Below are 26,110 nucleotides of genomic sequence, written 5' to 3' on the forward strand. Positions count from 1 at the left end.
ACATTTCTTATTTTAATTATTGATTCTTGAGAGGAAGAAAGAGAGAGAGAGAGAAAACTGACGTGGGGCTTGAACTCACAACTGTGAGATCGTGACCTGAGCCGAAATCAGGAGTCAGACGCCTAACCGACTGAGCCACCCAGGAGCCCTGTCACTTATTTTTTTTTATTTAGAAAAGCATTATGTAAAATATGTGTCAGGTATTTATTTTATTTTTTAAAATTCCGCACACAGCGTTCTGTTAGTTTCAGGTGTGTAACACAGTGATTCAACAATTGTATATGTGACTCAGTGCTCATCATAAGTGTACTCTTTACCTCCTTAGGAATTTTTTTTGAGTTTATTTATTAATTTTGAGAGAGACAGAGACAGCATGAGAGAGGGAGGGGCAGAGAGCGAAGGAGAGAGAGAGAATCCCAAGCAGGCCCTGCATGGGGCTCCAACTCCCAAAACCATGAGATCATGACCTGAGCGGAAACCAGGAGCCTCGGGCTTAACTGACGGAGGCATCCCGGTGCCCCTCCCCTTAGGAAATTTTACATCAAAATTTGCAAGTAAATTGCGTGTGCGTTTTTTAACATCTTTGTCAAGTTTTCATATCAGTTTACGTGCGAGTTCCAAAGCTTTCCATCCCTGTCCACCTCCGTTCAAATAGCTTTCATCCTTCCCCTTGCATAGTTTGAAGGATTCACAAATCATTGAGAACTGCTCTTTATGGGAGATAAATCTTTCAGTTCTTCCTACAGTAAATGGCCACTTTTATACTTTGCCACCAATTCTGATCATGTATAGTGCCCTTGAGATGCACACATTTAACCAAAAATTCTGAATTATTTTACATAGCACGTTATATAGTTTAAGCATTATTGCGTGTATGTGTATATATACACATACACAATTTATATTTATATATAAATATATAAATATTAAAATATATATAAATATATAAAATATAGATATATGTATACATATGTGTGTATATATATAATATACGTGTGTGTATATATATGTGTGTGTGTGTGTGTGTGTATATATATATATATATATATATATTTTTTTTTTTTTTTTTTTTTTTTTTTTTCCTGGACAGATTTACCTGATGAAAAACCTGAGGCACAGACAGGTAGGTAAATGTTTGTCCCAGGTCACACACGTGGTAAGCAGCAGATACTGGATTCTGCTGTAGGCCAAGGGGTTGCAGACCACATTTTCACTGTTGTATTATGCTGCCTCTGAATGTGCATTTTCAGTGCCATTATTTTACCGTATGTCTATCTTTATACTTATTTGATATAGCATCAATCTAAGGAGCATGAGCTATCCTGCTGTTTTGGACGGTTTTCTTGGATTTCTAATAATTTTGCTTTATACGTTTCAAAGGCATGGTATTCGGTACATAAAACTTCATGACATTTATGTCTTTCTTAGACATTTGTACCTTTTTCCTTACAAAATAATTCTTTTTCCCCATCTAATAATTGTTGCTTTGAGTTATACTCGATCCCTACAAATGTTGTTACCTGTCGAAACATATTTATCTTTGTCCGGTATCTATTTCTAACTTCTCTGCTCTTTTAAGTTACAAGTGACGGTTCTTGTTTTCATTATCTGAGATTCTTAGTCTCACAGCATCTTTAGAGTTTTTATTATTTAATTTTATGCCTTTTAGCTCTTTTTCCTCTGCTTTTACTTGTTCAGCGTTTCTAGCTCTATCTCCCCCAATTATCCGGGAATTTTATATGATAATTTTTCTGTTAAAAACATTTAGTATTCAGTCACGTTCCTAACACCAATGATACTAATGAAAAGAACGCGGGCATCCTAGCCCCCTGTCTCTGCTCTTCCATGGCCAACCTTGTGAGAAGTTATGTGTGTCCATCCAGTCCCTTTCCTGGCACTTTATTGATGTTTATGAACACATGTCTCTATTTTTTTCCTCGTAAACAGTATTAATTATGGCCATTTTTTTGGGGGGGGCATACTTGGTTTATTTAGCAGTGTGGTTAAACACAGCTCATTCTTTTTAATGGAAATAAATAATTGTGTGGACATTCATTCCAAAATTAATTTAAACATTTTCTTTTTGATGGGCATTCAAGATGTTTCCATTTTTTTTCTATTACACACAAGCCTACAGTGAACGTCTTAGACTATGCAATTTTGTGCGTGCGGTAACCAGGATGCTTTCACAGACCTGAGATCTATGCCTTCGAAGAGGGCTTTGTGCTCAGAAGAGGTCCCTTTTTAGTTTAATGCTCTGCTGTCGCTAAATTGAAAATTTTTTTTAAGAATATTTATTTTGAGAGAGAGAGAGAGAGAAGGTGCATGTGGGCCAGTAGGGGAGGGGCAGAGAGAGAGAGGGAGAGAGAGAATCCTAAACAGGCTCTGCACGATCAGTGTGCAGCCCGAGGCGGGGTTCAATCCCATGAACTGCGAGATCATGACCTGAGCCAAAATCAAGAGTCACATGCCTAATCGACTAAGCCATCCAGGCACCCCGCTATGTTGAAGTTCTTAATCATATTTAAACAAGGTTCCTGAGTTTTCCTTTTGCACGGGGCCCTGAATTTAAGTAGCCAGTGACATGGTAGTCTTTCTGCAAGACTAAAATAGAATTTCCAGGTCAAGGGGTGCATTCTTCTACGATATTTTGTAGGTCCTGTCCAACGACCTTCTTCCATGCAATGCCCACCAACACAAGGTGTTTCACGGTCCTCTATTCATATTAAATTTTTTGCCAACCCAACGCACGCAAAACATCTGATAGTTACTACCTCATTCTTCACTACTATTCCATTGTCACTTAGTTTGTTCTCCCTGAAGAGTAGTGCAGGTGACATCTTAATACACTCGGATGAATTGCCTTGGACCCTCCGTGTCTTTTAAAAGTGTTGATTGAGGTAGAGTTGACATCCAATGCTACCTTAGTCGACGATGTATAACACAGTGATTTGACAAGTCTCTACGTGAATGCTGTGCCCACAAGTGTGGCACCATCCAACGCTATTCCCATACCACTGGCTATATTCCCTGCGCTGTATTTTCATTCTCCTGACTTACTCATTTCCTAACTGGAAGCCTGTACCTCCCACTCCCCATGCACCCATTTTGCTTATCCCCCCACCTCCCTTCCCCTCTGTCAGCCACCAGTTTGTTGTCTGTATTTATGTGATCCTCAGTGTCTTCTTTTTAATTCTGTTTTTTCATTATTTGAAGAGAGGGAGAGCAAGCAAGCAGGGGAGATTCAGAGAGAGGGAGAGAGAGAGAACCCCAAGCAGACTCCAAGCCGGTAGCACAGAGCCCCACTTGGGGGCTGGAACCCAGGAATTGTGAGATCACGAACTGCGGGGAAGACAGGATTCGGATGCCTAACCGACAGGCGCCCCCTGACGCTCAGGGTCGTAATTGTTTTTCTATGCATGTTGTATCTCTCACCTTTGTGATGCTCGGTGACAGGAAGACGCTTGGTCCTACTAGGTGCCGAGTGCTCGTGCGCGGGTCTTGCAGGTCAGGGAAGAGAAGGATCTGGAACAAGCTGGGTGGCCGGAGACGCGGGAACACAGTGGCTGGATCTTGGGAGTGTCAGGCATCTGCTTCATTCCAAGCCCAAACTTAACAGGAAGGCGCGTATTCACCCCGAAGGCAGGGCCGGAGGCAAGCCTGGCTGACCAGCTGGGCTCTCCTCCCATAAGGGACACCTGGGAGCCTTGCAGGCCGGAGGAGCTGGGGACCCCGCCAGGCGTGTTGCCACCTTCAGGCTGCCAATCTCAGGACGGTTTACAGCTGTGGGAGCCGCGACCCAGCAGGCTGTGCAGACGTTTGGGGCGTGCCCCGGGCGCCAGAGGCCTGGCCTCTCCCCGCCCCCACCCGCCCCCGAAGGTTCAAGGACGGCCGGGTGGGGGTGTACTGCGCAGGCACGCGCTGCTCAGGTCGCGGAGCCGCGAGCGTGACCGGGGGAGGCGCCTGGAGAGGCCGGGTCACGGAAACCGGTCGGTGGGGTACCGGCTTCTACCTGATTCCAAGTCCAAATCGGGTAAGTGCTCACGTGCTACCCGAAAGCTGGAGCCTCGAGGGGGCTGTGGTCGGGGAGGGGGGGCGCCCGGCGGCCCAGTGCGATAAGCGGTTAAGCATCGGACTTCAGCTCTGGGTCCTGATCTCGCGGTCCGTGGGTTCGAGCCCCGCGTCGGGCTCTGCGCTGACCGCTTGGAGCCTGGAACCCGCTTCGGTTCTGTCTCTCTCTCAAAAATAACAAACCTTAAAAAAAAAAAAAAAAAAGAAAAAAAAAAGAAAGAGCTTTGGTTGCATGGGGTGGTGGGATGCCTCCACCCAGAAGGGTAGAGATGTGTTGGGGGACCCACCGCAGCTCCACAAACCCCCACGACCCCAGCGGCCCCGGGAGAGTCGACAGGGTGCATACTGCGCATGTGCGAGCCTGGGCTGCCCGGGGCGCCCAGAAACCGCCAAGCTTGCGGGTGTAGGGAGAGGCCTGGCCCCGGGTCTCTGAGGGGGCTGGGGGCCGTGGGCAGGGGGGTTCCAGGCGTCTACCCAATTCCCAGCCGTCTCTTGCTCTCATGCGCACATTGAACCTAAAGCGGACCTCGCAGCAGCTACACTTGCAGGTGAACTTCCTTGCCAGGGTGGGGCCTGGCTGACGGGCGCGGGGACCAGGAGACCCCTGGGAGCCTTGATGGCCGGGGAAGCTAGTCCAAATGGGGGCCGACTGGCCGACTTTAAAGCAGCCCCCTCAGAGGGACTTACGGGGCGGGCTCCCTCTGCCCTAGAATTCCTGCAGGGGTTTGTTGTAGTCGTTGTAACCTGGACGGGGTGACTTCATCTTTCTTAGCCTCGGTTTACTTATCTGTCCAATGGGAATAATTGCAGTCCGGCACTCAGGGGGCTGTTGTGAGGAGTAAACGAAATCTATATGGTGCTGACTTTTCCCAGCCACAGAATTTAGCGAGTTTTCTCTCCTCCCAGTTCCTAAAATGGCTTCCCCCCCCCCCCCCACTTTTTTTCCTGCTGTTGTAAAATACGGTGGAAAGCAAATATACATCCATCTTAGAAGTAACCAGAATGGGTGGCCCAATTTCGCTTTTACCTGGGAAGGCATGTTTCAACTGTAGAAAGCATATGCCCTCTAGATAAAGATGATAACCCAGAATTTCTAAGAAAAGCGGAAGGGGGTGGGGGTGCAGGGACCTGCATTTTGAAAACCGCTGGCAGAGATTCCAATATAGGTGGTTCACACACCACCCTTGAGAAGTGCTGTCTCGGGAGCCAAGTTTGACCTAATAGTTTCTGGTGATGTTTAAAGGACAATAACAAAACAGGTAACTGCTTTAGAGCTGCTTGAGTTTGCCTTGCCAGGTAAATTGGCAAATCCTCTTCCCTCTTCTTACCACCTGCCTTTCTACCAGTCTCTATATGATGTGTGTACTTTAGATATTCCAGACCTTACAGATTAGTACCGTTTGCTCATGCTGCTTTCTTTCCTGGAATGTCATATCCTCTGTTTCTCCTTCAGGCAAGCTCCTACCCATGCTTCAAGGCCCTACCCAAAACCTCCATCCCCTCTGGGGGGTGTTTACTGCCATCATCAGGCAGGATCCAGTGTTTTTCTCTTGGTGTTTTTATAGCCCGCAGCACTTGTCCTGTGAATTAAAATCTTTGTTTATATGTATATAAAGCACAGGATTATGCATATATATGTCTCAGGATTAAGCTGTGGCCTGCTTGAGGGCACAGACCACAGCCTGTTCATCTTTTTATTTTTAGCATCTGATGTAGAAAATTGCCACCGATGCGTAGTCTTTACCTGTGCTGACGGACTGTGGTCATCCCTCTATTTTCCACTTCCGTGTTAGGACTCATGCTCGAATTTTCTCCCTGTGCTGTGGTTACTTCTTTTCTACTCAGGGCTCTGATGCTAACAAGCTTGTTTCCAACATAGAGGACTTGCACCTGCTGTTCCCTCTGCCAGGAAAGTTGTGCTCGTGGGGCTTCTTGTGGCTGATTTCCTTCTCATTCAATTCAGTCTGTGCTCAAATAGCCCGTCCACGGACAGGGCTTTCCTGGCCACCCATTCTGAAGCGGTCACTGCCCTACAGATCACCCTCTAACCTTGGCCTGATTAATTTTCCTTATGGTACTCCTCATCTGAAATTCTCCTCTGTGTGTGTGTGTGTGTGTGTGTGTGTGTGTGTGTGTGCGCGCGCGCGCATACATATACATATCCTTTCTCCATAGAAAGGACAGCGGCTTGTTCATTTTTGTAGCCTTAGCATAAAACAAGGACCCGGTGCAGATAGGGACTTGTTGCATTTCGTTGAATCCGTAACGTTTGCTCTTTTGTAGACAGGAATCCAACGAACGATCCAGTCTCTGTAACAGTTACAGTAGATGCTTGGTGCCCAGGCAAACTTCCCTTAACCACAACCCACTCCCCCAGTTTCCACTGGCTGGTGAAGGCTCACAGCTGTCTCCCCTGAAGACCGGGAGTGCCCGGAACGGGAGATTATACATTTCTTCTCCTGGGGCTGACCGTAGCCAATAGCTAACTGGTGTGGATGTGCAAAAGGCCAGCACCCCCACCCCCGACATTAGGCGCGGGTGTTGCCGCAGTTTATTTATGTCTTACAGCCCCCTGTGGAACAGGTCCCAGCTAGGATTTCCAGAGACCCCATCTGGATTCCTCGTTTCTTCCCTGCCCCTCCATTGTCCTCCTCCCTTCTCTTTCTCACAGATTTCTCTTGAGAGCCCTTGCCCAGTGAATCATTTGTATCTGAATCCCTGTCTCCGGTTCTGCTTCTAGAGAGCCTAACCCAAGACAGTGGTGTTCCTTGGCGGCATGTAAGACCAGAGTCGGTGTCTTTGTTCGTCTTTGTTCGTAAGGGGGTTGCAAAGTAAAAACACAGCCGCAGAGCTGTCAGGAAATCTACCATGGATGTTTTTCACGTCCTGGTGGCCAAATTCCCTGTCTCATGTGAGGTAAAGCAGTTCCGATTCACACAGTTCTAACTTTGGCCTCCAGTATCAGCGGCCTGACTCGTGGGCTATTTCCTGATTTTCTAAGTGCTAAAGGCCTTGAGGTTATTATTTTCTTCCGTAAACACTACGTGCCTGGCACTGAGTTAGATGAAGGAGTTTCAGTGTGAATAAGATCGGCAGTCTGGAGGCGGAGTCCCGACGATCAAACCATCAGTGGTCGTTTGCTCGATCTCTGCTTGGGACAGTGTGGCCCTGAGTCAAGGCTCTGGGACCAGAAAGCCTGGTTCTAAATCGAGGTTCAGGCTCTTCCCGGCAGTGCGGCTCTCCACGTGTGTTTGAACTTCACGAACCTTGTTTTTTTCTCCCCCCGGGAAACACACCTGCTTTATCGGGCTGATCTGAAGACTCAACCACTCAGCCTGGCAGGTGATAAGAGCTGAGTAGGCGCTGGCAGTGAGTGCTGGCACAAGAGTCTTTGTCCCTGAAGAACTGTGCTTCGTCTGGTAGTGTGGCCACCGTTGCGGATTCCCCACAAATCGAGAAATCGCCATTGGACCAGGGGACGGAACATCTGGGAGCTTTTGGAGGTAAAGCCTGGAATATCAGTGGATTAACATAACCGTATCTATAAATGTATGGAAAAGCAGGCACGCTAATTATAGCATTTGTGGTATAGATGGCATTAAAAGACCATTTGTAACAGGAAAATAATCAAGAGTAAAAAAGGAGTCTTCTGCAGATTTGAAAACAATGCTTCATTTTATTTTAGCAGCGGCCTCCAGAAAATAGTTGCAGGGGGAGGGTCATTTGTAAGCCTCTGGTCTAAAGTCTATCTCAGCCGTGAGCCTTGTTTCTGAAGGGGAAACTAAGGATGGGAATGACATCATTTTTCAGATAATCTTACTTTCCATACTAGCGAAAGCCATGCTGCTGTGCATCCGTGCCTTGCTCATCAATTGCTATGTTAATTGGGTGAGAAAGCTAGTACTGAAAGACAAGAAAAATGTTTTGTTGAAGCCTGGATAAATAAATCAGAGTTCATTTTTGTTTCCAGTGAGAACAAACCATTTGCCACGCTTTTCATCTTGACTTACAGCTTTTCACTTGTGCGTTATCTAAACGTGTGCCCGGGAGATGATCCAGTCTATCCAGATCCACAAATGGGGGAAAGCACTTTTCCAGAAGGCAGTTTGACCCCTAACCCTGGGCAGGCAAGATGGAGACCCTTCGGGTCTCGGCGTTTGTGCTGCATAAGACCCATGTGCTGCATCGGATGCCTTTGTTTTTTTTTCCCTGCTGCAACACTCCAAAGAAATGTATGGTTTTCCTTAAGAGGAGGGGACTGCATCGGAGAGAATTCTGCTCTCAGAAAACAAAGCGCTCTGTTAAGACTCAACATCTCGTTCCTACTTGTCCTCATTTCCGGAGTCAAGAACTCGGTCCTAATTTGGAAGGCATAAGTTATTATTATCAGAGGCCTGCCCTCCATGCACCCTGCCTCCCTGGGGGCATCCTGTACTACTTAGCTTTGGACACAATGGCTACTTTGTGGTCGCTAGGGTTATGTCTGCATCTTCAACATCTACGAAGTGGCTGACGGCAGGCTCCCTCCCTTCCCTGGAGAAGGGCAGCATTCTGCCAGTCTCTGCTGTTACCCGATCTGTTTCTCTTTGCGGACTCCTGTCTGAGGGACCAGCTGCTCCTCTCGTCCTCCTGGGCTTTGCACACAAATTAAAAGCTGAGTAGCTATGGAACGAAGACTATGGCAATAGCTAGAGCTGGTGAGTTATTGAGCTCAGGAGGCCAACTGTAGTTCTTTGAGTTGGAATAAATACCTAAAACTTTTAATAGGTTCTGCTGCCTTTGGCCCTGCCTATTACAACATACTTGAAATTAAACACAGATTTGCATTTCATTTGGGGAAAGTTAGAGCCCTGAGGACCCCACTTGATGATTTCCTTTTCTCCCCCCTCCCTCTCTGGGACGAAGCCTTTCCTGAGGTTAGGCTTGCGTTCCCGTGAATTAATTGCGAATCTGTGTTTTCACTGTGTCACTGTGTGCAAAGATCTCTTCCGTATCTGTCTCTCATGCCTGCCCACTGAGGTTGTAACCTGAGGACAAGGGTCGGACCTGCCTTTTTGCTCATCTCCCTCAATCTCTAAACCCTCGCAGGTGGTTTTGGATGAAACCATCATTCTTTATTGCTGCATTAATTTATAAAAGAAGGAAGGTCAGTTTCTTAAAATTGAAATACAGGGGATGGATATCAGTTTTTTATTTTTAATTGAAATATAGGTGACAAACAACGTATTAGTTTAAGGTGTGCAACATAGTGATTGAAGAATTCTGTACATTATGCAGCGTTCACCGTGGGCGTCACCACCACCTGTCACGTACAACGTTGTTACAATATTATTGACTATATTCCCTATGCTGTACTTTTCATCCCCATGATTTATTTCTTTTCTAACTGGAAGTTTGTACTTCTTAATCCCCTCCGCCTATTTCACTCGTCCCTCTACCCTCCTCCCTCTGGCAACCACCCGTTTGTTCTCTGTATTTATAAGTCTGTTTCTTTTGTTCATTTGTTTTTTCGATTCCACATAGGGGGGAAATCCCACGGCCTTTCTCCAACTTAGCTCAGTTAGCCTAATACTCTCTAGATCCATCCACGTCGCAAGTGGCAAGATTTTGTTCTCTCTTTATGGTTAAGTAATATTTGTGTGTATGTGTGTGTGTGTGTGAGAGAGAGAGAGAATACCACATCTTCTTGCTCCATTATCTATTGATGGATAGATCAATCAATAAACCAAGGTTGCTTCCATATCTTGGTTATTGTAAATAATGCTGCAGTAAACATAGGCATGCATGTGTCTTTTCAAATGGGTGTTTTCATTTTCTTTCGGTAAATACCCAGTAGTGAAATTACTGGGTCACGTGGTATTTCTACATTTATTTATGTATTTTTTGAGGAGCGTCCATAGTGCCTTCCACTCTGGCTGCACCGATTTATAATCCCACCGACAGTACACAAGGGCTCCCTTTCTTCCGCATCCTTGCCAATCCTTCCCATCCTTGCCTCACCATTTCTTGTCTTTTTTATCGTAGTCCTTCTGACCGGTGTGAGGTAACATCTCATTGTGGTTTTGATTTGCATTTCCCTGATGATTAGTGATGTTGAACGTCCTTTCATGTGTCTGTTAATCATCTGTATTTCTTCTTTAGAAAAATGTTCGGGTCCTCTGCCCATCTTTAGATTGAACTATTTGTTTTGTTTGGTGTTGAGTTGTATGAGTTATTTATATATTTTGTTTGTGAACCCCTTGTCAGATGTATCATTTCCAAATATGTTCTCCCATTTGGTGGGTTCCTCTTCATTTTATTGATGGTTTTCTTCACTGCGTAAAACCTTTCTAATTTCATGGAGTTCCAGTAGTTTATTTTTGTTTTTGTTTCCCTTGCCTCAGGAGACAGATTCAGAAAAATATTGCCAAGACTGATGTCAAAGAGATAATAGGTCCGTGTTTTCTTTTACGAGTTTTCAGGTCTGACATTTAGGTCTTTAATCCAGTTAGTTTAAGAAAGGGTGTAAGAAAGTGGTCCAATTTCACTGTTTTGCAGGTAGCTGTCCAGATGTCCCCAAACTGTTTGTTGGAGAGACTTTTACCTGTTACGTATCCTTGCCTCCTTTGTCATAGGTTAATTAGCCGTATAGGTATGGCTTATTTCTGGGGTCTCTATTCTCTTCCATTGCTTTATATGTCTGTTTTCGTGCCGGTGCCGTGCTGTTTTAATTACTATAGTTGTTTAGTACAGTTTGAAATCTGGGATTATGATACCTTCATCTATGTTCTTTTTCAAGATTGCTTGAGGAAAAGGGTCTTTGTGGTTCCGTACAAATTTGGGGGGTCATGTGTTCTAGTTCTGTTGAAAATATTACCGGTATTTTGATAGAGATTTACTGAATCTGTATATTGATCTGTGTTGCATGGACATTTTAATGATATTAATCCTTTGAGTTCATGAGCATGATATAACTTTCCATTTATTTGCATTGTCTTCAGTTTTTTCCATCAGTCTTACAGTTGACAGAGTACAGGCCTTTTACCACCTTGGTTAAGTTTATTTCTAAGTATTACATTCTTTTCAATATTATTATAAGTGGAATTTTTTTTCTTTTTTGCTAGCTCATTATTTGTGCGTAGAAATACGACAGATTTCTGCGTATTGATTTTTGTATCCTCCGACTTTACTGATGTCCCTAATTGGTTCTAATAGTTCTTTGGTGGAGTCTAGGAGTTTATTATCTGCAAATAGTTACAGTTTTACTTCTTTCCTTCCATTTTGGATGCCTTTTATTTCTAGTATAACTGCGGTGTCTAGGATTTTCAGTACTATGTTGAATAGAAGTGGTGAGAGTAGACATCCTTGTCTTGTTTCTGATCTTAGAGGAGAAACTTCCATTTTTTCACCATTGGGTATGATAGCTGTGGGTTTGTCTTATACGGCTTTTGTTGTGTGGAGGTATGTTCCCTCAGTATCCATTTTGTTAAGAGTTTTTATCATGAATGGATATTGAATTTTGTCAGATGCTTTTTCTGAATGTATTGAGATTATCATAGGAAATTTGTTTTTTGTTTTGTTAATGTGGTGTTTGTGGTTGATTGGTTTGTGGATACTGAATGATCCTGGCATCCCTGGAATAAATTCCACCCACCATGGTGATTAATGTGTTTTAAAAGTCAGCTTGCTAATATCTTGTTGAGAGGTTTTGCATCTATGTTCATCACGGATATTGGTCTGTAATTTTCTTTTTTTATAGTGTCTTTTTTTGGTTTTGGTATCAGGAGAATGCTGGCCTCATGGAATTAATTTGGAAGCATTCCTTCCTTGTCTAGTTTTTGGAATAGTTTGAGAAGAATAGGTTTTAATTCTTTAAATGTTTGGTGGAATTCACCTGTGAAGTCCTATGGTTCTAGAATTTTGTTTGTTAGGCGTTTTTGATTTCTGACTCAGTTTTGCTAGTAGTAATCCATCTGTTCATGTTTTCCATTTCCTTCTGATTCTGTGTTGGAAGATTATTTGTTTCTAGGAATTTATCCATTTCTTCCTGGTTGTCCAATTTGTTGGCATATAATTTTTGTAGTAGTCTCTTAACTACCCTGTGTTTCTGTGGTGTCAGTCTAACTTTTCTTTCATTTATTTTGAGTTCTCTTTTTTTCTTGGCTAATCTGGTTAAAGGTTTATAAATTGTGTCTTTTCAGTTAGCCAGCTTAGTTTCATTGATACTTTCTACTGTGTTTTAAGTTGCCATTTCATTTGTTTCTGCTCTATATTATTTCCTTCCTACTGCTGGTTTTAGGGTTTTTTAATTTTTCTTTTTCTAGTTCTTTTAGGTATACATTTAGATTGTTTGATATTTTTCTTGTTTCTTGAGGCAGCCCTGTATTGCTATCATCTTCCCTCTCAGAACTGTTTTTTCTGTGTCCTAAGAAATTTTGAACCATTGTGTTTCCATTTTCATTTGTTGTCAGGCATTTTATTTCTTCTTTGATTTCTTCATGGACCCATTGGTTGCCTACTCGTATGTGGCTTTCTTGTTTCTTCTTACGAGATGATTTCTAGGTTCATAGTGTTGTGGTTGGAAAAGTTTCTTGATACGATTTATAATCTTCTTACGTTTATTGAGCCTATTTTTGTGGCCTAATGTGATCCATCCTGGAAAATGTCCTATGTGCTCTTGAAAAGAATGTGTATCCTTCTGTTTTTGGATGCCATGTTCTGTGTATATCTCTTAAGTCCATCTGGTCTAATGTATCATTCAAAGCTGCTGTTGGCTTGTTGATTTTCTGTTAAAGTCCCTTACTACTATTGTATTATTGGCAATTTCTCCTTTCATATTTGTTTCATATATTTACATGTTCTATGTTGGGTGCATAGATACTTACAATTGCTATAGCTTCTTCTTGGATTGAGCCCCTTTTCATTATGTAACGTCTCTTGTCTCTCTTTTTTTTTTTTGTCTCTTGTTATAGGATTTGTTTTAAAGTCTATTTTGTCTGATGTAAGTGTTGATACTCCAACTTTTTGTCTGTATCCAATTGCACGGGATACCTTTTTCCATTATTTTTTTAACCCATTCAGTCGCCCTATGTCTTTTGATTAGAGTATTTATACCATTTACACTTAAAGTAGTTATTGACAGGTATGGGGTTATTGCCATTTTGTTAACTGTTTTCTGGTCATTTTTGTAGTTCCCTTTTCCTTCTCTTGTTCTCTTCCTTTGTGGTTGGATGACTTTCTTTAGTATTGTGCTCAGATTTCTTTGGCTTTATTGTTTTGTGTACATATCACAGGTTTTCATGTCTTTTTCCCATTTCTTCACTGGATTACTTGGATTTTTTTGGTGTTGAGTTTGGTAAGTTCTTTATAGCTTTTGGGTACTAACCCTTTATCTGATATGCCATTTGCAAATATCTTCTCTCATTCTGTCAGTTGCCTTTTAGTTTTGCTGATCATTTCCTTTGCTGTGTAGAAGCTTGTTTATCTTGATGAAGTCCCAGTAGCTCATTTTTGTTTGAATGTGGCCTCCTTTTTTTGTCTTTAGTTATGGAGTCGGCCTTGTCAGCCTCAGGTTGTATTCAGAGTTAGGTGCATAACGTCTAGTTGATCTCTTCTGTGTCTGTGGGATGAGGTGAGCCCAGGATCCTCCTACTCTGCCATCTTCTCTCTCCAGATGATCAGTTTTTGAGTAATGGCTACATGCATAGCTACAAAAAACACAAAACGAAGTCAAAATAAAAATAGCTTTATATATCGTTATTGAAGACTCACTACATTTGTGGCCCATGTTCTAAATTATTTACACCTAATGCATCCATTTACCCATGTAACTCTCTTTTGAAGAAGGTTCTATCATTATCCCCATTTTGCAGATGAGGAAACTGAGGTCTAGAGCCAGGATGTAAAAGAGTTGGGGTGAAAACTCTGGCCATTTGGTTCCAGAGCTCATGCTCTTAAATGTTACATAGTTTAGAATTTTAGTCTACATGTCTTTGCCTGATTTTCAAGAATTTTATTTTTGAGACAAGATTTATAAAAGAAGTTAAAGGATCATTCTGAGGTATCCAGTGAATCTCAATCAGGAAAGTGTAAGTAGATTGTTGGTACTGAAAAAGAAGCCATGGAAGCTGGTAGCTTCACAGAGTAGGGGCAGGGGGATTTTGTGAGTAGGCAAAGCAGAAGAAAAGGGAAAAAATGACGATGATAATGGAAAAGAAACCATTCTGTCTACTTCCACAGAATGTGTTATTTCTGGGGAGGACTGGAGGGATGGGCACAAAAGGATGAATGAAAGGATGAATGGCAAGGCCAGGAACCAAAGAGTCAAATGGGAAAAGATCACCTTATCCTAAGGGGGCATGGCTGAATCTCCATTGGGCACCTGCTGTTGCCTGATCAAGTGAGACCTTTGCTTGCTGGGGCCTGGCTTCCAGGTACCCAGAGGCATTTTTCTGAGCAGGATGGTGGCAAGAAAGTTGGCTTCAGAGAGGCTGTGGGTTCCAGTTAACATGCTATGACTCTGCCATGTGAGGAATTGGGAGGGGATCACCGGACCACCAACCCAATACAAAACTGAGGCTCTAAAAAACAGGTACTGGGGTAACCAGAATATGGGCAGGCTGAGGATTCTGAGCTTGCCCCAGCTAGGGCACAGGCAGGGCACTAAGGCTGTGGCTTGGCTCTAGGACTGAGGAGTAGGAGACCCTGAACCAAGGCTTGACGAGAAAAAACATATTCTGAAACCCTTATTTGGTCAAGCGGGTAATGAGACCTCTCACGTAGGCTAATGTTTAGATAGTCAAATGGATCTGAAAATAGAGAATTTGAAGCCAGCATGAGTTCATAATCCACGAGACAAATGAAATCATGATGTTACAAGTAAAGGTGGGAGAATAGGTGAGAACTGGGACACAGACGTACATTTGGAGACTTGACTAGGATGTGGGACCTATGGCTAGAAATCATTTTACAGGGAATCTGAGGCACTTCCATGAGTGGTAAGGAAGCTGTTAGGGCTGATTTGAGTATCATTGGCCAGAGTTTGGCAATGATACTGTTTAAAAGGTCCAGATATATTGTGGGCTTTTTTGTAAATTTGTAAAATTTTATAATAAAATTTTTATTTGTGGAATTTATTATCAGTTTTCACGTGGAAATATTGTTATTTGTAAAATGTGTATATCTATACATGTCTTAAGATCGGCTCTCAGAAGGAAGATCTTGATAAAGGTATTCATCTGCAAGTGATTAGTGGTTTCCAGAAGAAACCAGTAAGGGAGAAAGGGGTAGGGTGGAAGAAAGAACTAAGCAAGGTCTTGGTGAAAGACCAGCTCTGGACAGACTCTTAGGGAGCCCAAATTGCAACCCAGATCTGGCTTAACCTGAGATAAAGGAGCCTGACTTTTGTACCCCTGTGCCAGTTCGTCATTGGCCTGTGGCCGTCCAAGGCAGAAGGAAATGGGTAGAAGAACATACAACCCCGGAGAAAGCAATCCTGCCTGAGAAAAGGCACCTGGGAGCCACTCGCAGCCCACACTCACATGGCTGGCAGCGTGTGCCTAGGAAGGTGCCTGGATAGGGTGCCACTCACACCCACTGTAGTACGTGGGCAAGTGCATGTGTAGGTGCGGGAAGGGCACTGCCTCTATTTTCTGAAAAGCTCTTGGTGGAGATTGTACCGAGGAAAGGGCTGGAAAATAATGATCTGACTCCATGTGTTGGAGCGTGGCTGACCTTGGAGAAGCGACCTTCCCCTTGTTGCATGCTTTCCAGGGCCTGGTCCTGGCGGGCCTTGCAATATCCCTACTGTTCAGAGCATGCAGACGCCTCCCTTAGATTTGCTCACACCTCTATTATCTCCTACTGTAAGCCCATTTCCCCCCACCCATTGGCCTCTAGCCACTGCCAGCAGTATTTGCTCATTCTCTCTCAGCTTGTTTGCTCCCTTGGATGAGCTATTAGATTCACCTTCAGCACTTCTGATTAGCGTTCAGTTGTTTTTCCTCACAGGCGACTTTAACACCCTTGCTGGAATCCCGTTTGCTGGAGTGTAGGGAATAGGCAAGTTGCTTCGATACCTGACGAATCCAATACGGCTCTAGACACAGAGGGAACCGTTAACCGAAGTCTGTAGATGTATTTGTGATAGCCTTCTTGTCCTCAAAGACTGGATACGGATTTTCTGCATGTGCTCCGTAAGTTGAGAAAGCTATGATGCAGCATTCATTTGGGAATGAAGTAGAGAAGAGAGGCTAAGGTGTGTCCCTGTTTCGGACTAGCTCCACCCCGCTTCCCCATACAAAGTGGGTCAAAGATTGCTTGATGTGATAGACTATTCAATCAGACCAACAGAAAACCTTCCTATTTAGCCAAATCGTACTGCTATGTTAATTCTGAAATAGCACCCGAAACCTTAATCAAAAGGAACGATTCCTTAAAATAACTTGAAAACACTCTACTTAAACTTCTGCTTTCCACAAATTAAAAGGCAGGGATTGGATTTACCCCTCTTGCCTGAAACAACTGAAAGCTCAAACAGAATATACGAAGTTGTGTTTGTTGCTGCGTGGACGTCAGGCAGAGCAGGGCAGTGATTCCCGAGAGTCCAGGAGAATGGTGAAAAATTAGGGGAGCTCTTTGGCTGGCTTGGGCTTACCAGCTGGACAGTTTCTAGGCCACCAGGAGAGGAAACCCACATGGAGCCTAGGACTCCTTCTGATGGATGAGATGCAAAGATGCCCTCATCTGTCATCTTCATTTGAAGTCCAGTGGGGCCAAAGCGTTTAGTTTGCAGAACAGAAGGACAAACGCAAGGAAACAGTCACAGAGATCTACACAGGAACCCCTTTTAGTCTTCAACTGAGTTCTAATCAGTGCATGGATATGAGGCAGCTGCCCAAAGTCAGGGAAAGAACCATTTGCAAAAAAAGAAGAGATTCTCATGAGCTTACGCAGGTCCAGGCTAGAAGAATTCATAGTCCTACCCAGGAACCTCGTAATTCATGGGGTAGAGTACTCAGAAGGCTGTTGTCTCAGTATTGCTGAAAAAATCAGCCCCAGATCAGAGGCCATTCTGATGCTGGCTAAGAAAGCTTACAAATAAGTCTCGAAGGATCAAACTCTTTTCAGATAACTGCGTCCTTGAACAAAGATCAAGAATATCTACAGGATTTCACAAATGTCTAGTCCTCAGCTATGTAAAATTTACATTGTCTGACATCAACAAAGAATTACCAAGCAAGACAAGAGCAGGAAAAAAAATGATTTATCATGAGGAGAAATTTAATCTATAGAAATAGATGCAGAAATGATACTGTTGATTGAAATAGTAGCTAAGTATATGAAAGCAATTATTATATTTAATCTGTTCAGGAAGGTAGAGAATTTATTGAGATTAGGTAGACACAAAGCAAATAGAAAAGAGAACTGTGTCAAATTTCTAGTGATAATAAATGCAATGCCTGTGAGGAAAAATGTACTAAATGGGGAAAACAGCTGATTAGACATTACAGAAGACAATGTTAATGAATGGAAGACAGCAAGACAAGCTCACCACAACGAAACAGCACAAAGGCTGGAAAATGAACAGAGCCTAACGAGTGAGCCGTGGGACCACTTCAGCCTTACATGCATTAAATTAGAGTCCTGAAGGATGAGGGTAGGAGGAATGGAAAAACATTACTCAAAAATATACAATAGGCTATTAGTCATAAAAAAGGAAGTCTTGCCATTTGCAACATCATGGATTGATCTAGAGGATATCATGCTAAGTGAAAAAGTCCATCAGAGAAAGATAAATACCATATGATTTTACTCCTATGTGGGATTTAAGAAACAAAAAATGAATGGAGGAAAACAAAAAGGCAAACAGACTGTATAGAGAACAAACTTGTGGTTGCCAGAGGGAAGGTGGGTGGAGGGATGGATGAAATAGAAGAAGGGGAATAAGAGTAAAGAATCGACTCATAATACTGTACACCTGAAACTGATGTAATACTGTATGTTGATAATACTTGAATTAGAAAGGAGAAATAAATGCCATTTTTCCCCCAAAATTTGATAGAAACCATAAGCCCACAGAACCTCAAATAACCCAATTATCAACATGAAGAGTCACACTAAGGTATCTCTTAATTTAATTTCTTAAAAAGCAGTATTAAAGTGAAAAGCTTAAAAACAGAAGGAAAATGACGTGTTAATACACAGAAATACAGAGAAGATTGAAGGTAGACTCCTCATTAAAAACAAAGCAAGAAAATGGTGAAGCATGTTTTTAAGAAGAGAGCGAAAACATGTGAAAGGAAGCTGTTAATCTAAAATTCTATACCAAGTAAAAATATCTTTCAGCAGTAAAGGTGAACCAGACTTTTTCAGACATAGAAATATAAATTTATTCTCTACAGACCTGCACTACACAAAATGTTAAGGGAAGACCTTGAGACAGAAGGAAAAGGATACAGATAGAAATCCGAATCCACATAAAGGAATGAAGATAACCAGAATGGAAATAATGCATCATAAGTAGAAAGATAAAAAAAGATCTTTCTCGTTTTTGAATTACTAGTGAAGATAATTGTTAAAAGTAAAAATAACAGCAATGAAATGTGGGGGATAATACCACAAGTAGTAGTAAAATGTATCACAGAAATCTGGTATAGGCCGGGAGGGGAGAAATAGAAGTAAATTTTCTTCAGTTTCGCACCGTATGTGAAGTGGTATAATGTTATTTGAAGATAGAAGGTGATAGGTTAAAGGCATATAGTATAAACCGATAGCAATATGGTAAAAAAGAGATATAGAAAATAAGCCAGTAAAAGAGATAAAATCAAGTAATACAAACAATGAATACAAAAAAAGGGAAAGAAGAACAAAAAAACAGACGGGGAAACAACGAAGTGGTTGATTTAAATTCAAATAAATATCAATAATAACACCAATATAAATGCTCTATACACAACAATTAAACGTTAGAAATGATCAGATTGGATAAAATAGTAAGCCCCTACTGTAGGGTGCTAATAAGAAATTCACTTTAGGGGCGCCTGGGTGGCGCGGTCGGTTAAGCGTCCGACTTCAGCCAGGTCATGATCTCGCGGTCTGTGAGTTCAAGCCCCGCGTCAGGCTCTGGGCTGATGGCTCGGAGCCTGGAGCCTGTTTCAGATTCTGTATCTCCCTCTCTCTCTGCCCCTCCCCCGTTCATGCTCTGTCTCTCTCTGTCCCAAAAATAAATAAAAAACGTTGAAAAAAAAAAAAAAAAAAAAAAGAAATTCACTTTAAATGTAATAAGAAAAAAATATGTTAAAATTGAAACATTGGGAAAACACAATGCTGATAGTAATCAAAAGAAGCTGGAGTGGCTATATTTAAATGATAAAAAATATATTTTTCAACAAAATATATTAGCACGGATAAAAAGAATCATTTCATAATGATTTCAAGAGAATATACTAATCCCAAACTTTTATGTACCTAATAAAAATTACAAAACGCATTAAGCAAAAACTGATATAAGTGAAAGGAGAAATATACAAATTGATAATTATTTTCAGAGATTTGTGACTCATTTTCTCAGAAATTATTAGTGAACGTAGACTGAAATCAGTAAGGATATGGAAGACTTGAACAACATGGTCAGCCGACGGGACCTAATTCACACTTGTAAGTACTCCATCCAACAAGAAAAGGACACAGAGTTTTGAAGTACACATGGGATATTTACTAAGACAGCCACATTTTGTGTCATGAAGCAGATCTCGATGAATTTACAAGTATTTGAAGCATACAGAGGGTCAAGTTAGAGACCAACAGCAGAAAGTTCCCTAGGAAATCCCTAAAATTTAGAAGCTAAAGAAGATATTTCTAAGTTATCTATGGGACAAACAAGCAAACAAAAACTCAAGGAGGAGACAAAAAACCATACATAAAAATAGGTGATATGCAGTTAGAGCAGCATTTGGAGAGAGATTTATAGCATTAAATATTAGGAAAGAGGTTTCAACTCAGCCACCTCAGGATTCAGCTTAAGAAAGAAAGAAAATAAGAGAAATTGGACCCAAAGCAAGCAAAAAGAAAGACAAAAGGAAAATAAGAATGGAAAACAATGAAATATAAAACAGAAAAACAATAGAGAAATATCAGTGAAACAAAAATCTAGAGTTTTGAGATCATTAAAATTGATGTACTCAGACTGATCAAGGGAAAAAAGATACATAAATTAGCAATGTCAGGAATGAAAAAGGTGACATCGCAATAGATTGTATAGATATTGAAAGAATAATGGGCAAATATTATGAACAACTTTATGGCATGAAATGGCAGATTCCTTGGAAGACAGACAGCCAAAACTCTCTCAAAAGGAATAGATAACTCCAGTGCCTCTGTTCTGTTAGAGAAATTGAGTTCCAGACACACATGGCTTCAGTGGTGAATTCTACTAAACATTGAAAGAAGGAAGTAATGATAATTCCAAAAACTTCTTTTATAAAATTTAAGGGGAGAGACTACTTTGCAACTCATCCCATGAATCCGGCATTTTCCTGATAACAAAGCCAAGCAAACACATTATGTGGAGAGGAAGCTAAATACTTTAAACCTCATTAACACAAAGTACAAATTCTCAAAAACATTTCAGTCAATTAAACAATATATAAAAAGGAAATGGCATCCTAAGTGAGGTTTCTCCCAGGAATGCAAGGTTAATTGAACATTTGCAAACCAATCAATACAATTCACTATATCAAGAGACTGAAGAAAACAAATGTGATCATCTCAACAGAGAACAAGTATTTGGCAAAATCCGTAATCCATTCTGGATGAAAACCCTCATCAAGCCAGGAGGAGAAGAAAATGTCCTTAACTTGAAAAAAGGGCATCTGCAAAATGCCTGTAGCTACCGTCCTATTAAATGGTGGGAGACTTAATGCTTCCCTTGCAGAATAAAGAACAAAGCAGGAATGTCTCCTTTTACCACTTTATTCAACGCTATACTGGAGATCCTACCTTGTGCAGTGTGCAATAAGAATGAAATGAAATGCATCCAGATTGGAAAGGGAGAAGTAACATTATTTGAAGACGTGATTGTATAGAATGAGTGTACCCTTACTTACAAGTTTTCAGGAGATGAGATGAATATTCAAAATTACCTAGATTTCTTTATCCTAGAAACAAGTGATTTAAGAGTGAAACTTAGGGGCGCCTGGGTGGCGCAGTCAGTTAAGCGTCCGACTTCAGCCAGGTCACGATCTCGTGGTCCGTGAGTTCGAGCCCTGCGTCGGGCTCTGGGCTGATGGCTCGGAGCCTGGAGCCTGTTTCCGATTCTGTGTCTCCCTCTCTCTCTGCCCCTCCCCCGTTCATGCTCTGTCTCTCTCTGTCCCAAAAATAAATAAAAAACGTTGAAAAAAAAATTAAAAAAAAAAAAAGAGTGAAACTTAAAGATGCCCTTTACTATAGCATCAAAAACTTGAAATTATTGGGGAAAGTCTTGCAACAACTACCCTGTTTCTGAGTTAAGTACCCTGGACAGTGACCTGTTTTCAGCAATCTTCCCTCATTCGCAGTCCAGAGGGCTCAACATTTCTTTCCTGACCACTCCATCAATACTGTGCTTGTCCACATCACCAAAGCCTTCCGTGCTGACAAGGATATTTCCTCATTTAAAAAACATTGCCATTCTTTGTTAATCTCTTTATTACCTTTTGTTCATCTCTTTTGGTTCTTTTAATACTGTCAGACAAAAATTTTCATGAATTTCCTGGATTCCATTTCAGGTTCTCCATTGTTATGTTGTTTCCTGTTTCCTTTAACAAGCATTTGCAGATTTGGCCGTTGAATTATATGTGTTGCATTAAAAGCTGAACTCATCAGGTGCCTGGGTGGCTCAGTCAGTTAAGTGACTGACTCTTGATTTCCGCTCAGGTCATGATCTTGCAGTTGGTGAGTTTGAGCCCTGCACTGGGTTCTGTGCTGACCGTGCGTAGCCTACGTAGGATTTTTTTTCTCTCTCCCTCTCTCTCTGCCCCTCCCATGCACTCTCTCTCTCTCTCTCAAAATAAATACATAAATAAACTTAAGAAAATGGACGCATGTTATAGGGAGGATGCAACAAGAATAATTTATATTCTAAGGAAACATGTGAATTCTCTATGAAAATGTGGTAGGGCAATGTGGAGCCAGGGTGGCATTGCACCCAGTGGGAAGAGCATGAACAAAATATGAATACATAAGGCAGCTATGTGAGTAAACTATTTGGCCTTTGGTTGAGGCCAAATATTGAGGTATTTGGCATCTAATTCATAGACTTTCTGTCTAATGCTCTACCTGCCATGCTGCTAGATGTCAAATGTTTGAATGACTCAAACTCTATCCTGAGTTCATATTTAATGAGCTCCTATAGCCACATTCTGAACCTCACAATCACTGAAATCTGTTCCTTTGCTCCTGAATCATAAATTTAGATGTTCCAGTTTCTGATCACAATTTCCAGTCATTTTAGGCTGCTCACCGAGTTTCCATCTTGCCCTCCACTCTTTGACCTCACCTTACCCCCTGGCTGCTCTAACTTCTCTCTTTTACGTCTCCTGTTTTTATTTGCTTACCTGTCCGTCCTGAAACCCTCAAGCCATGGCCTCGACCTCTCTTTTGCCTTTGACAGTGTTCTCAGTTTTCTCATCCCTCTGGCCTTTTGGTGCATCTCTGCATATCTGCTCTGGCTTCCAGTGTCCCAGAACTGATCTGACTTCTGCAGAAGTAAACACCAAGAAGGATACACCAAGTAAACTCACACACATACACAGGCATGTGTCTATAAACTAGCAGGCCATCTTATTCTGTGTGTGGATGTGTGTGCGTGTGTGTGGTGCGTGCGTGTGTGATCCGTGTGCAGTGTTGGGGCTACTCATGTTCTCAATCCAACGTCTCTTTTCTCCTGGTGTGGAGACATCTGCAGTTTTGCGATTGGAGGATTGTGTGGTTAGTATGGTGTGCGAGCAAGAGTTTTGGTCTCTGGGACTGGAATATTTTGTGCCAGGCAGGCATTTTGTGGTCATTTCTCCAGGGCACCCACTTGCCTTAGAGGACTGGATGGATGCGGACAATATTTGTCTCCCTAACTTTCCTGTTTTCCCCACTGTTTCCTGGCCTAGCCAGTTGCTGCTTCTTGAGCCATTCATGTTTAGATGTATTTCTACCTTCACTCGGGATGATGCCACATCTCGCAGGCCTTGGAATCGTTTTCTCTCTTTAAGGCAACTTTCCGTATTTCTGTTTTGAACCATTACATGCCGGTTTTTTTCTTTTGGTGCTTCTTTTCTAAATTCTCAGCATCCTTCATATGGCTGCTCTCAGGTACCGACTGTCGCATAACAAATATAGGCCCTTACACACACACATGCACACACAGAGAATATTCACCAATAGTTACGCAAAAAAATATGTTCGGTGCAAAAAAGATGAGGGGTATCACCGGCTACATATTTTATGGCAGCACAGACACGGATGTCACCAACTTAAATGACACCGTGAGTCACAAGAAACTAGTGGTACTAAAGGAAATAGGGGGTATTTCACACTGTTTGACAAGCTATGATTGCAGCTCATGCTCAAATGCAGGATAATGACAGGAATGTGCACCAACTAGAGGGAATGGGTGCTCCCCTTTTCCCTCATGGTCTGTCCCCATATGCAGCTGTCACTGTCCCTCATGCAGCAAATTGGAAGCAAAAGTCTGTTGCAAATGAACATCGAAAGAATGTAGATAAAACTGGGGACAGGAAACTCTATCCCTTAGGACATTTAATGTAAAAAAAAAAATCAGATACTCCCTGGACTCCTGGCTCATAAAACGTTTGGAGGACCGGTTCAAACCCACATCTGCTGAGAACCAAGTCGGCGAAAAGTGCTGTAGTGAATATTAAAGAGGAGGCTCGGATAAGTACGATTTGGTCTTTGATAGAAAAAATGCTCACAAAGAAGTAGTTGATAAATAGATAATTTTAGGAAAAAATCCATATCAGAAGTATACCGTGCACATACAATTTATCCTAGAGAAGCAGATCCACGTTTTGAGATTGGACTCTACTCATTTTTCTCAGGATTTGGTCCCCAGATCTCCTTCTGTATAACTAACAAGAGAAACTTAAGTCATCTCCCTGTGGGCTTCATAGATGTGATCTCACTTTAAGTCTTTTGGTGAATTTATACTACATGAGCTAATCCTCAATTACATAAGCTCGAGAAAAGAGCCTTTAGGTGGCAAGAGAAGTGATGAGCTCTGTCCTTCCCAAAGAAGCAATGAGACCATTTCTAATGTGCGTCCTATAACCACTTACAAAGGAATATAGATTGTTTTCCTTCAACCGCATAGCCCTGATTTAAGAGCCGTTTGAAAGTTCAAGGCGTGAATCATTCTTGTGAGAATAATAACACAGGACTGCCAAAGAGAATATAAGGTTCAAGTGCCCTTAAGCTTAGGACATTTGAATCCCTGTCAGAAATGGTCATATGAATTAAAGCACTGGTCTGTTCCTTATTGTATGAAATAAATCTCTATCTTCCTGTCACGTACCTGCCTACCTACTTACCTACTTACCTACTTACCTACCAACCATGTGTGAGAGGATGTTTCTGCATTGCTATAGAGGATGGAGTTTACTACAAATCATCTCTTCTCTCTGGAAAATTTAATCTTGACTTTTTTTTTCAATTCCTATTGAAGTCATCTGAAGAATATTGCTGAGAAGCATGATCTAAGAGGGAGTTCAGTCTTACGCTCTTTTCTTTGGTCCCTCATTCACTCATTCACATGGGACCATTCGGGCTCAGGGGGCAATGATCCAAAGACATAGTCTTTGCTCCTTAGTAGGTCCTAGAGTAGCAAGTTGGATGGATAAATGATACAGGTGCCATTATGCAGGTATTAGGCTGGGATGAGACTGTGGGAGTTTATCCAACGTCATGTGACATAAGTGGATGTCATGTGCAAGGTCCTGTGACATAAATATCATGGATCGTTTAAGAGACAGCTAGTGTTTTAGAACTTTTGAAATATTAGAGGCCTAATGTTTCAGAGGAAAGGTAGGGATCAGATGATGGTTGTGTTTTGTGATCTGATAAAACTGAACAGAATCCGTGCTGAAGGTAACAAGAGCCTTGGTCTGATCAGAACTGCAGTTGGAATGATCCATCTGTCGGCAGGACATTGAACTGATAGGAGAGTAAGGAGGGGGAGACAGAGACTGGTCAAGAAGCCATTACAATATCCAGGTGGGAAAGATGGAGGCCTGAATGCAGGCAGTGACTGTGGGGAGGGAAGGAAAGAACCTGAAGGACGTTGAAGAGCTGAAATCAACAGAATGAAATGACAGATGGAAATGGGAGGAAGGGGCATTTGTGGTGCTTTGACTGACAGCTGACCAGCATTCTGGTTTAGTGGCAGAAATGGTCTGGTTTCAGTTTTGATCCAAGGCATGAGTCCTTATTACATTTAATTGGTGCTCAAAAATTTATGAAAAATGGGAGAGTATTTGTGATGTACATGTCACCTGGGTACTCATGTAGTCCTTAAAAATAAATCTTTTTCAGGACTGTTGATGCTGTTATTATCCAGTGTTTCTGATGCGGAAGGTGAAGCTTAAGGTCATAAATAACCTTCTTAAGGTCACATAGAGCACATAATGCTACACGTGTCACAAGCCAGTCCTTCCCTTCCTGCATGAAGAAGCTTCAAATAACAACAGCAATATTAATAATAGAGAAAACATTGAGCAAAAGGCATGAGAAGTTTGTAAAAGAAATATAAATGGCAAATTAACATGAAAATAGCTTGAACTTCACAATTCAAGTAGTACAGATTCAAAATATTTTAGTGATGTAGTTCTCACAAAGTGCAAATTCAAAGAAAAGGATGTATAGCTCCTTTTTTGGTTTATCAGGTAGGCAGGAATTTTTTAGAAAATACATGCAACATTAAGCAAGTCTGGAGATGTTATATATATGGGGAGATAATACTCTTTTAGCATCAATTTTTTGAAGTATGATAAGTACAGTATATGAATCCTAGGTACAT

At 41.8% G+C, this 26,110-nt stretch overlaps 1 protein-coding gene across 1 annotated transcript in view; it reads left to right on the top strand.

The window, feature by feature from the left end:
- The first annotated feature begins 2,934 nt into the window (after nt 1–2,934).
- LOC132682881 (uncharacterized) overlaps nt 2,935–26,110 on the top strand; it is a 46,376-nt gene continuing 23,200 nt past the window's right edge. The window contains exons 1-2 of the mRNA XM_078432583.2: nt 2,935–2,946; nt 3,478–4,033. Coding sequence (XP_078288709.1) covers nt 2,935–2,946; nt 3,478–4,033 — 568 coding nt within the window. The remainder of the gene's footprint in view (nt 2,947–3,477; nt 4,034–26,110) is intronic.

The sequence above is a fragment of the Panthera onca genome, chromosome C2 (genome assembly GCF_046562875.1).
Source record: "Panthera onca isolate mPanOnc1 chromosome C2, mPanOnc1 haplotype 2, whole genome shotgun sequence".
In the NCBI taxonomy this organism is placed as follows: domain Eukaryota; kingdom Metazoa; phylum Chordata; class Mammalia; order Carnivora; family Felidae; genus Panthera; species Panthera onca.